Genomic DNA, 12,700 nt, shown 5'->3' on the forward strand with positions numbered 1-12,700 from the left:
AAAAAAAAAAAAAAAAAATGAAGATAAAAGCTTCAATTGATGTGCTTTTCACGTAAGTGCTGGCATTTTAAAAAAATCTTGGCACTTCTTCTTATCATCTTGTTTCTTATATTATTTTCTAAATCCATCCTTTGATTGAATTCTTCGTCAGTCACCTTTGCAGTTCACCGTGGGTTTGGATGGAAAGAAGCTTGAACCAGAGAGTAATGTTCTTCTTGCCTCCATTGAGAATATGCAATATGCAGTCACCTTGGAGGTTTTGCACATGGTATTGCATGATATGCCAATTTTATTGTGATTTTGTTTCTGGACTCTAGAAGCATATATAGATATAATGACTACGAATGTATATCTTATAATTCTTTGCCAACTATTTTTTATGCTAACCATTTTTCTTTTTATTGGCAGGTTTTTTCTGCGTTTGGACCTGTTCAAAAGATTGCCATGTTTGATAAGAATGGGGGAGTGCAGGCCTTGATTCAATATCCAGGTAGCTACTTTTAGCTGAATCGTGTTGACACTAATCTCACTGTTGGGTTTAAATGTAAATTAGCAACCTCTTGTTTAAAGAAATGGTTAAAAGCTTATGTACAGTTTATAACATGATAGCAACCATATGCTTTATAAGTTAAAAAAGGGTTTATTTAATTTCAAATCATCGAACAAATTAAATTATCCTTACTGAACTAGAAGCTTAGATAGTGCGAAGTGTCACTTCGAAGTGCAATACGAGTAAAAGTAAGAAGATGGACACAGCAACGTATTTAATATGGTTCAACTTCAATCTACACATGAATATTATTTCAATTGGAGTATGTAGCATAGTAATTAATAACATGCCACGCATGAACAGACGTTCAGACTGCAGTAGTTGCCAAGGAAGCCCTGGAGGGACACTGTATTTATGATGGAGGGTTTTGCAAGCTTCACATCTCATATTCACGCCACACTGATTTGAGCATCAAGGTAATAAAAACGTCACTCTTATGGCGATTTGTTCAAGAGTAATTAGAATCTAAATTACTCTTTACAGAGGACGATGACTTTTTTTTCTTCAAATTGAGTTCTGCTTCTCAGAAGTAAAAGAATGTGGGCATTGATTCTTTTCTCTATCGCTTCTGATGCAATCGGATTATTTTTAAGATGAATGCTCCTAAATGTCGAGTTTGATGTGATCATTGTAGGTGAATAATGACCGAAGTCGAGACTATACAATTCCCAATACTCCCATGGTGAATTCTCAACCAGGGCAGCAGCCAGTTCAAATGATGGGTCCTTCCAGCCATCAATACAACGGAAACCAGTATGGTCCTTCTGCAGAGCAGCCTGGGGTGCAGGCTCAGCCTTCTTCAGGGTGGGGGTCGAGCAGTCCTGCTGCGCCCTACTCCATGCCCATGCACAATCCTGGTTACATGCCATCAGGGACAATGCCGCCTCAGATGGGCCCAGGTATGATGTCAAGCCCCAGTGGTTTACACCAGACACCACCACCGCCCTATCGCCCCGATCACAGGCAATAGCACATATTTTCTTCTGTTTAATAGTTGATTGTCCATTCAAGAAAACCAACTAAGCTTCTCAAAAAATACTAGAGCATGCAATTTGTCTGATGAATATGTGCATTAAATTGGACGGTTACATGAACTCTCACTGTTGGGAACCAATTAGGTCAGTTTTGTTCATTTTCCTTTTATTTTAAGGGATTTGAATGAATGTAAGATCCTTGAGTTAAAAACCAATCACCTTTCTTTGAAGCCAAGTGACTTACAAAACTTGGTTATTATCATCAATTGTCTTCAGATACTTGATTACTGTTTTAGTAGTCTCTTCCTTTGTCTCATTCTCGTTATTGCTCTATGATTACGATACTTCTCCCCTTCCACCATATCCTAAACTCATTCGATGCTTATACAATGTACATATATCAAACGTGGCTGTATTTGTCCAAGATCATCATAGTTCATGAGAAGCCTGGTTGCTGTTTGCCATTGCCTCCATACTGATAAAAAATTGTATTGGGGGACATTTTATATAAATCTAAAAACTTGTTGATAAAAAATTGTATTGGGGTTCTAGATAATTTCGTTTGGTGTTGATCACCTTTCAGCTGTGTACAAAACTATGGATTTGACTCATTGTGAAAGTAATGCCCGTTGTATAAGGTTTTTGTTGACATTGAAATTCAGATGGAAGGTAAATTTGTAGATGGTAGTAGTAGTCTTCCTCTCATTCTTTCAAGATTCTTGAGTAGTAGGTTACTCGCCCTAGATGAGAGGAGTAACGGTTGGGTTACAAACTAGACTGCCTTTGTAACAGGCGTACAAGGCTTCAAACCCGGACTCCCTTTGTCGATCGAGCTAAACTTCTTAGGGCATGCCTCATGATAGAGGTGACTCAAAGGGTCTGTCTCAAGGCTATGTTAAGCCCTTGGAATTGACCTCATAGTCGAGCTAGCCGACCCTTGTTGAGCTAGTTGAAACTCACAGTTTAATTTTAAGTTCAACTTATTGTTTTTATTTTTTTAAAAACATTAAAATCGAAGTTAGTGTTAACCATTGATGAGTCATAAAATATAAAAGATTGATTGGATTAGTAGAGAGGGTAAGAACTAATATTAAAATTATTATTTTAAATTTGAACAAATGGATTTTAGAACTTTTTATTTGAATAATGAATACAAAGTTTAGAAATAAGTATAATTTATTGAATAAGACAAAAAAAATTTAATAATATATATAACTCATAGAGCTAATATAAAGATGTAGAGACGAAATTGTAATTTAATCAAACAAAAAGGCTAAATATGTCTTTTAGTCACTCATTATATTTATTTATTTATTTTAATTTAACCCAGAAGTCAATTTCACAAAGTCCGCGTTCAAAAAATCGGCGCCAAGAAGAGTTTATATAAGAGAAGGCCCTCTATTTTCCCCCACATTCACGATCTCTGTGGCCTCTCAACTTCCATTACCCACTCTGGAATATCAGAGTTTCCATCGCAATGTTCAATCTTCAAGCTTCTTTGTTCTTCAATCATTCACTTTCTCCTTCGCCTCTGCTTTCCCCTCCTCTTCCCCTTCTTTCTTCTGCTTCTTCTTCTCCTTCAAGGCAGAGGGTTCACTCCTCTTTGCTTCTTCCTTGCCGCTCCATTTCTTGCAACTCATTTTCGGATTCTAGGTTTCGACTTGGGCATCGTTCTTCTTCTTCTTCTTCCCTTCCGTGTACATTGCACCCCGACTATGGCAATTTCAATTCAGAATCGGTTTCTTCTCCCGATGGTAATATAGGTTCTGGTCCTCAAGATTTGAATGCTGGTGGGTTTGGCGATCAGGGTGCGGATTTTGATGGGAGCAGGACGGAGGGCAGCGAGAGTGGAATTCAGTCTGAGAAAGAGGGCAAGTGGAGAAATCTGCCGTTTGCGGTGTTCTTGATGGGATTGTGGGCTGCAACGAGAATGAAGTTTCAGAAGGTGATTGAAATTGTGATGGATTGGTGTTGTTGGTGGACGTTTTGGCGGCAGGAGAAGCGGTTGAAGAGGTTAACTGCTGAGGCCGATGCGAATCCGAAGGATGCGGCGAAGCAGAGTGCTCTTTTAGTGGAATTGAATAAGAAGAGGTTAAGTTCTGAAACTTGATTTTCTTGATTGCAAGATTATTGCAAGATTAAGTTCTGAAACTTCTTCAATTTTCATTTCCAGTCCCGAGTCTGTTATTAGGCGTTTTGAGCAAAGGGATCATGCGGTAGATAGTAAAGGAGTAGTGGAGTATCTTCGAGCTCTTGTGCTCACCGATGAAATTGCTGACTATCTTCCAGATTCTGATGTTGGAAGGCCGTCTACTCTTTCTACATTGGTATCTTCGAGCCCAATTTCTCTTTTCTTTTATTGGCACGATCTCAAATTTGTATGAACACACGTATTAATTGATAATGCATAGCTACAAGAGTTGAAGCAGCGAGATTCGGGCAATGTGGATGAGCCTTTTGTGAATCCTGGCATTTCTGATAAAAAACCATTGCATGTAGTATTGGTAAGTATCATATCATTAGTCATGATAAGGAATTTCTTGGACTTCCCCTTTCCTTACCATTTAATATTATGAGAAATTCTTCTGAAGGTTAATCCTAAAGTAGCCTACAAGTCTCGGATCCTACAAGATCTGATATCCACTATAATTTTCACTGTTGCTGTTGGATTAGTATGGTATTAACCTTTACGTCATGATCTCTATCACTGTTGGACTAGTGTGTTCTTTCCGTTGTCAATGATATCAAATGAGAATCCTCTTGCAGGTTTATGGGTGCAACCGCACTTCAAAAATACATAGGGAGTTTTGGGGGCATAGGAACCTTAGGCATTGATCCAAGTTCTCTATATGCTCTAAACGAGTTCACAAAAGAATATACGCCAGAGAAGGTATATAATAATAACGGCCCATTTTATCGAGAAAGAAATAATGTTTTTATTCATTTTAGTTCTAGAAGTTTTCGAATAATGGCTTGGACTTAGACATTTACGGGGAAAAAGCTTGGGCAGAAATACAGGGTATTGGATTAGTCTAGGAGTGAGTTAGGGTGAATTAGTTATTTGTTTCATGCAAAATGCTTTTGTTCTTATTCCTTGATAAAATTATCCCTGTAGAATGTCAAGACATTTAAGGATGTTAAAGGTTGTGATGATGCGAAGCGAGAGCTGGAAGAAGTAGTGGAGTATTTGAAGAACCCTTCCAAGTTTACCCGTCTTGGGGGAAAGTTGCCAAAGGTTTGTGTTTGTCACTTTCGGACTTGATTTGCATTTTGTAGTTATCTTATCTGGAAGTTCTTCATTGTAATTAGTTAATGTTGTTTAATCTTCACGAGGACTTATTTCAGCTAAGAGAAAGAGAAGGAAATAACTCCAAAGGGTATAAAGAACTTAGAAACCTTTGCTTGTCATCAGTGAGGGAAGGTCCTTCCTCCATATGAGAGGACCATCGATTATTCTTTCCAATTCATGGATTCATGGATGGATAAAGGCCAATGTTCATTCTCTCTACCCTTACTTAGCCATTGGTTGAGTAGGGTTTCCTCCCATTTCTTATAACAAGAATAGTAAAAACGAATCTCTTTCTGTCTCCAGAATTCCTTCACAAGAAGTTTTTCTGTTTTCTTCTTCCTTTATTTATTTTCATATGGTACCTATCTAAAATTTTTATTTACAGGGAATTCTTTTAACAGGAGATCCAGGAACTGGGAAAACTTTACTTGCTAAGGTAAAACTTCCCTCAGTTTTACTATAAAAGAGATTATTTTCTTTATTAGAACTGCAATCATCTAGGCTTTGTTGGCTTTCATTTGTTAATCTATGTTGGACGATATGTTTATTACTTTGGCTGACAGCTGATTGGTAATTCATTATATAATTGATGTTCTCAAGGCTATTGCTGGTGAAGCTGGAGTACCATTTTTCTACAAACCAGGATTTGAGTTTGAAGAATTGTAAGCCTCCTTTATTGTATATGTTAACGTTATCGTGTAATGATTAACAAATTTTAACGTTATCGTTTTCAATTGGTAGGTTTGTTGGTATTGGTGCTCGACGTGTGAAATCATTATTTCAAGTAGCCAAGAAAAAGGTTTGTTTGTCTTTGGATAACTTAATCACCTTGCTTGAAGCATCCAAGCTTAGAACAAATTTAGACCATGTGAAAGCACCCAAGTTTGATTATTTATCTTGTCCACAGGCTCCTTGCATTATTTTTATCGACGAAATAGATGCTATTGGGTCGACCCGAAAACAGTGGGAAGGCCAAACGAAGAAGACATTGCATCAACTGCTTGTTGAAATGGATGGCTTTGAGCAGAATGAGGTACTTATCAAAAGGAACTGTGAGCTTTCTTATACAAAAGGATGGCTTGGAGTATGATTTAGTTTTGTATCTCTGCAGGGTATCATATTGATGGCCGCTACAAACTCGCCAGATATTCTTGATCCAGCTTTGGTGAGGCCTGGTAGATTTGACAGGCATGTAAGTTCCTATTTTTCTTAGGGAAGTTGTAGTACGAATATGGATGACTGTCATTTTGTTCACTAATAGTAGGATTTGAATGAGCCATATCCAGTCCTTAAGCCAATATTTGGATTTAATCCATTATAATTGTTTTCCATACTGTTCTATGGTTAGTCTCCTTGACTACTTCAAAGCTAACTGACATCCATCTGTAGATCGTTGTCCGGGACCCTGATGTACGTGGTCGCCAAGAGATTCTAGAGCTCTATTTACAAGACACACCTTTGGATGATAGTGTAGATGTTAAAGCAATTGCTCGTGGCACGTCGGGATTTAACGGGGCAGGTAAGTTTTCAGATGTGTGTAACTTAACTGACATAAAATGAGAGAGATCTTTTTCCCTAGCAACCGACATTTGTTTTCTTGTCAGATCTTGCAAATATGGTAAATATTGCAGCCATTAAAGCTGCTGTTGAAGGTGCAGAGAAGTTAAACAATGAGCAGTTGGAGTTTGCAAAAGATCGAATAGTTATGGGTACTGAGAGGAAAACAATGTTTATACCAGAAGAGTCAAAGATGGTATTAATTGATATTTCAACTTCTGAAATATTGTATGTATGCCTGATGATGTACCTTTCATTGTAGCTCACTGCATACCATGAGAGTGGTCATGCAATTGTTGCATTTAACACCGATGGTGCACATCCGATTTATAAAGCAACGATTATGCCTCGTGGATCTTCTCTAGGAATGGTCACACAACTTCCTCCAAATGACGATACATCTGTTAGCAGAAAGCAACTATTAGCACGACTCGACGTCAGTATGGGGGGAAGAGTTGCAGAAGAGATCATATTTGGGCATGACCATATCACCACTCGAGCAAGTAGTGATCTTCACAAAGCTACGGAGCTTGCCCAATATATGGTACTTCACTAAATTGGGCTTCTAAATTATTCCATTTTGTCGATATCGGTTTTGATGGTCAACCATTCTCTGTGTTCTACCAGCAGCACCCTAGTTTTGCTTGATTTCTTTCTCACTAATTCTTGATGGATATTGCTTTCTCATCCTCAATGTTGTTTTGATTACCAATGAAGGTGGCGGTTTGTGGGATGAGTGAATCGATTGGGCCTGTTCATATCAGAGAACGTCCGAGCGCAGAACTGCAGTCATGTATTGATGTAGAAGTATGTTTTTGGTCCCTTTGAATAATCTGGCCAAACTAATTCCTTCCTAACCCTAAATTTTATATAACTTGGTGTGCAGGTCGTTAGTCTCCTAAAAGATGCATATGACCGTGTGACAGCCCTCTTAAAAAAGGTTCAGTATGTATATCCTGGACTAAATTTTATTCACAATCTCGACTGCTAACCAATATGTTAAGCATCACAAGTTCGATTCTAACGTTTGGCACTTTTGTTTCACAGCACGAGAATGCGTTACATGCACTGTCAAGTGCACTTTTAGAACATGAGACTCTCAGTGCAGAAGAAATAAAGAGGATTCTACTTTCTTACAGAAACGAACAAGTAGAATTAGAAGAAGAAGAGGATTTTATGTCGGATTGAAGTTCTCTGACGTTTCAGCAGTTCATTGTGCCATATCATCTCTGTAAAGTAACTGAAACAACCAAGAAAGAAGAGGTCAATGCATAATGGTGGGTTATAGAAAGCAAATGTTGGACCTTAACATCTTCTTCACAACATTCAAGCTAGCAGATCAAATCATGGGCACAACCACGAGTCCCTTTACAAATTTTTTTTTCAGTAGAGTATTCATATTGCGTCCATGTTATTGTAATATCTGTGACATTTTTTTTGACAGTACATGTAATTTTTTGACAGTACATGTAATTTTTTGACAGTACATGTATTAAAACTGTTCTTACATATCGATTTAACCGTCAGATCTCTAATAAAACAAAAGATTCATTCTTTTCGCTATTCTAAACTCGTTTCTTTTATTAGTCTTTCCATTATCGTGTGTCTCAAAGCATTTATTTCTCATTTGTTCTTATGTTCAGCCACAGGACTGCCAGCTAGAGAGAGAGAGAGAGAGAGAGATTATGTACTCACAGTTTGCAGTGTGGAGATGAGCGTCAAAGCATCTCTCTTCTCAGTTGTAATGGAGAGAGAAGGCATCAGTGATGTCAAAGAATCCAGATTGCTGCACCTGCATGAATAGAATTGAATTGGGTTTAGTCAGAGAGAGAGAGATCATGAGATGCACCTTGGACCCATATAATTTTCTACTTTGCACTGTGCATCCATTGGGTGATATTTTGCATAAATCCAAAGTGCAGCAATTTATCCCACTCCCGTCCAAAGGAAGTTTGGATGTCTCATTCTCATCCGATAATTAATTCTAGCATTTGGAAAACCAAGATATTTTCATTACCATCAACAGTATGCATGAGTTTCTGACACTGATCACCACCATAAGCAAACGCTGCTGACCACCATAATCGAATATCTGTATATACAGTTCAAGCAACACAAAAATGCTAAAAAACTGACATTATTACATGCCCTTCTCTGGGAAGATGAGGACATTGACAGATAGTCGATAGGAGGGTAGTAAGAAGAGTCAGCAATGCATGTGTGTCAGCTCAGATGGAGCTTTTTGCTGTCAAATAACCAGAGGTACCCTGTGATGATGACCTCAGAGAAACCTAAAACACAGAACGCCATTAAGAAGTAGCTTTACATTACCTCAACTAAGCATAGTATTTGTAGTTTGTAAAACTGAAACAGAGCAGAAGCCAATATACAGAAACCATTCATTGCTACCAAAGTTATATACATAAATATGCATAGACCACCATGGACAAAACCCTGGAACTTGAAGGAATCTAGACTTCCCTCTCTCTCTCTGTCTCTAAATAATTTAATTCTTCAAAGAGTTTCTCAAACCTTACAAGACCCTTTATGCTCCAGGTACTAGATAAGACTTGCAGAACTGAAATAAAAAGAAAGATCATATCAACCGATACAAAATGATGCTAATTTGGGTACCATATACCCTATGCCAGTCCATCTCCAAAGCCTTCAAAGAAATAAGAGCCTAGGAGGCTTCATTCGAGGCAACCCCTCGCATGCATTGCTAGTTACCACTCCCATTTCTTAAATCCTTTCCAGAGGCTCAGTGCGATCATGCACTGCTAGCCGCTCTGAAACATCAGCAAGTGACTTGAGATTACATTTGATGAAGGCTTCCACAAAGTAGCAAGTCTCATCCTTTGTGTTTCCTTCAGGAACATCCACCACAAATGATTCAATTACCGAAGTCCCAGGTCTTCCATCAATGATTTCTGGATGCAGGGAAATGATTGAAGAGTAATTCTGAAAGAATGTTACGGAGAATTTATATTTATTCCTGATTAAGTCACAGTCATTCAAAAATGGCGGAAGAGAAATGATGTCTCTAGCGAGGTATCCCCAAGCATGAAAGTGAGAACAATTAAGTCATTAATAGCTACTATAGTGCCCATCCTAAGCAGAATTTCCAGTTTAGTTCACCAATCACAAAAATAGTGCCATGATAGAGCTTGGATTCATGTTAAATCCTTAATTAGACAGTCACATGCTACTAATCATGAGAAACTCATTATTGTTTATTCCAAAGCACATGCCACTAATGCAAATAGTTGAAATTACATGGTATAATAAAATATTCCATGCATTATCAGTGGACAGAAGTGACAACCGTAAGCACATTGAAACAAAATCATGGCTAAAACAATTCCTCCTTTTGATTTTTTAACATATTTGAAATCTCAATTCTTTGAACTAGAGTAAGAATCTTTAGATCAATTGAGGATTCCAACTTTCAAGGATAAATATCAGTATAAAAATGGTTAAAAAAATTTGAACACTAAAAAAATATTCTCCTGCCTACTTTGTTTGAGAACACATAAGACATTTATTTTCACCTTGAAAAAGAAAAAGCATATGTTCAGCCAATATCAGGACCAGTGATATCTCAAATAAAATGGTAGGCTAAAAATACATTGTCCTGTACCTTGAGTCTGTGATCTCCGCCAACAATCCTCATGCTAAGGATGTGTTTATCATCATCAAGGAGTTCCAATCTCTCTGTACTTGTTGTGGCAGGAAGCCCCGATTTCACATCAACTTCCCTGAGAGTCCCTATCTCAAGGTTTCCCTTTACAACACATCTGCGAACAAAGGGTTTGTATCTTTGTGGTTGATCAAACCTCCTTACCAGAGACCATACCTGAACAGGAGACATTCCAGTTTAGAAAATAATACAGTACAAAATGAAGGCAAGAATCCAATAACTCAAATTACGATAATATACCAATATCCCCATAATTCTTATTGCAAACTTGCACCTTTATCCCCATATGATCTCAGATATATATTAGAAAAAGGGGAAAACATAAAGAAACCGTGCTAGTTCCTAGAGGTACAATGTCTTTACACTTCCTTGAATTTGGTACTGTAAGACTCACCTTTCACTTTCTTTTGAAAACATTACCTGGAGGAACCAAACTCCAAAATTTATGAAAAGAACCAAACTCATAAACGTACGGAATCGAGATAGTGATTGAGATATAATGCATGGACATTCATATTTCCATATAAACATAGAAGAATGCAGAAACCAGCAGAATCAGTTAAGCCAATAAAATAAAATATCCATTATCATGAATCATAGCCTCAAGATCATTAGTGTTGAGAAGTACAACGCATTTAGATAGCACTGTTACGCACATAAAACCAAAAAATGATCAAATCCATCGTTATCAACAGAAATTTAAAATGGACAGAGAGAGAGAAGATGATTTACAAGATGAACAGGAGCTTTAATATGCTTAACAAGCTGAGAGGTGCACTGATTCTCAGCAGCCTCGTTCCTGTGGTACCTCCGAATGAGCTCCCATTCCGCGTTACTGAATCCTCCTCCGTTCCGATTCCCATTCACATTCGTGCTACTACCGTTCATTTTCGCTACTGATTCTCCTTCTCCACACAACAAAATCGAACTCCACCACTAAATCAACCAAGTTCTCTCCTCCCTCCTCGTTAGTTAGAAAATAAAAAAATCGCAAAATTCAACTGACTTTCTGTAAAGGTCAAATCATCACATAAACTATACTATCCAACTCCCCGCTCAGTCACCAGAAACCAGAAGATCCAATCGCCGGCATATGAGTCTCAGTAAACAGAAAATCTCCGCCTGAAACGCAACAGAGATTCAGTTCAGTGGGAAAACGGCCACCGGAGAATCACCGCCATAGACGACCGATCGAACTTCACCTCAGCTTTTTTCTTGCTCTTCTTTCGTCTCCTCTTCTCCGCTTCATATAAATTTTCTCTCTTAATTAATTATTAATTAAATTAACTATTGTTTCTTGTTTTAATACATTAATAATTTCTGGTTAATGACAACAAATTTCATATCCCAAGAATACCCCTGATTTTTCGTGTAATTACTTCTTATGCCACTCCTTTTGTTATTGACTTTTCTCGTCGTTATCTTCAACAGTTGGGTAAAAATAGAAAGTTGAATTTTTTTAACTGAAAAAGAAAAACAAAAAATCCAATGTTTTCCTGTCGGCAGTTATTTGTATTTGAAACCGTCACCTTAACGGCGCCGTTTTAATACAGTTGCAGCCAGCTGATATTTTCGTTGAGCTAGATATTTATCTGCCTATATTTTATTTATTTAAAATCAATTTTCTTACAACTTTTTAATTGCAATAAACACTAGGGACGGTGTTCGTGGCGGTGTTGTCACCAATGTGGCACCGATGCAGAGAAGAAGGGAAAAAAGAAGAAGAATCAATGTCAATGTCGGTTTCAGAACGATTGGAGAAGGAGAAGTGATATGAACCAATGAAAGTGATATGAACCAATGAACATATAAAAAATTAATTAATTAATTAATTAAAAAAAAACAAGGATAAGGGATGGCTCGAAGATGTTATGGATTTTAATCTTGTTTAGAATTCGAATGAAAAGTGAATGAATATTTCCTCTATTTTCTTTAGCTTCAACAAATCACGGGCTTCATATTCTCTTTGACATTCATTCGGGTTAATATCTCATGTTGTGAGCCTTGATTTTTATGTATGCTCGGGAGTCAAATAGTCAAAGAAGTTTGAAGTCACCGTTCAAACAAGTTAGCATCAAATCTCAATCCTTTCCTCTATCAATACCACAATTCCTTAGTGGAATTATGGAATTATTTATTTGGACAAAAACCAGAAACGAGACTATAATCTAAGACAATTTATTTTATAAACAAATATCTATATCAACCAATTAATATACACAACACCACTTTTTTTTCCTGTCCTCACTTGGTTGCCTATTCAAAATGCATATCATTTTTTATAGAATATGCTTGAACCAATAACTTGCATCTTTAATGCAAGATTTGTGTTGAATGGATCACATAAGGAATGGAATTAGGATCATGCTAGAAAGATTCTCCTTTCAAAGATTCTAAATAATGATCCAATTCACTTTAAAATAAAAAATTAATGAAACTATAATAACGTAGATACATACGTAAAAGTTTAAACTTTTAACTATTTATATGTCCTAATCAGTTGACTTATGCTCAAATTGGGATTCACCTCTTAATCTTGAAATAATACATATATAACATATAGAATGAATACTCGAGGTTAACAACGAAGATCTAATAGACATAAAAATCAAATGAAAAGCTTTTAATAA

General features: G+C 37.1%; 2 protein-coding genes and 1 pseudogene across 2 annotated transcripts; 2 read left to right on the forward strand and 1 right to left on the reverse strand.

The window, feature by feature from the left end:
* LOC111459537 overlaps nucleotides 1-1,826 on the forward strand; it is a 10,191-nt pseudogene extending 8,365 nt beyond the window's left edge.
* Nucleotides 1,827-2,928: 1,102 nt separating this feature from the next.
* On the forward strand, nucleotides 2,929-7,663 carry LOC111459817 (ATP-dependent zinc metalloprotease FTSH 11, chloroplastic/mitochondrial-like). The gene is made up of 17 exons (XM_023102894.1): nucleotides 2,929-3,615; nucleotides 3,698-3,851; nucleotides 3,936-4,028; nucleotides 4,116-4,201; nucleotides 4,291-4,414; nucleotides 4,640-4,759; nucleotides 5,199-5,249; nucleotides 5,414-5,475; nucleotides 5,555-5,612; nucleotides 5,721-5,846; nucleotides 5,925-6,005; nucleotides 6,203-6,332; nucleotides 6,418-6,566; nucleotides 6,633-6,914; nucleotides 7,088-7,177; nucleotides 7,257-7,310; nucleotides 7,418-7,663. Exons 1-17 carry the CDS (start codon nucleotides 3,002-3,004, stop codon nucleotides 7,556-7,558), a joined length of 2,415 nt encoding a protein of 804 aa, XP_022958662.1. The 5' UTR covers nucleotides 2,929-3,001; the 3' UTR covers nucleotides 7,559-7,663.
* Nucleotides 7,664-8,679: 1,016 nt separating this feature from the next.
* On the reverse strand, nucleotides 8,680-11,339 carry LOC111459818 (abscisic acid receptor PYL8-like). The gene is made up of 3 exons (XM_023102895.1): nucleotides 10,803-11,339; nucleotides 10,011-10,226; nucleotides 8,680-9,331 (listed from the first exon to the last, which is right to left on the reverse strand). Exons 1-3 carry the CDS (start codon nucleotides 10,956-10,958, stop codon nucleotides 9,113-9,115), a joined length of 591 nt encoding a protein of 196 aa, XP_022958663.1. The 5' UTR covers nucleotides 10,959-11,339; the 3' UTR covers nucleotides 8,680-9,112.
* Between the last annotated feature and the right edge of the window lie 1,361 nt (nucleotides 11,340-12,700).

The sequence above is a fragment of the Cucurbita moschata genome, unplaced genomic scaffold, assembly GCF_002738365.1.
Source record: "Cucurbita moschata cultivar Rifu unplaced genomic scaffold, Cmos_1.0 Cmo_Scf00022, whole genome shotgun sequence".
Classification (NCBI taxonomy): Eukaryota; Viridiplantae; Streptophyta; class Magnoliopsida; order Cucurbitales; family Cucurbitaceae; genus Cucurbita; species Cucurbita moschata.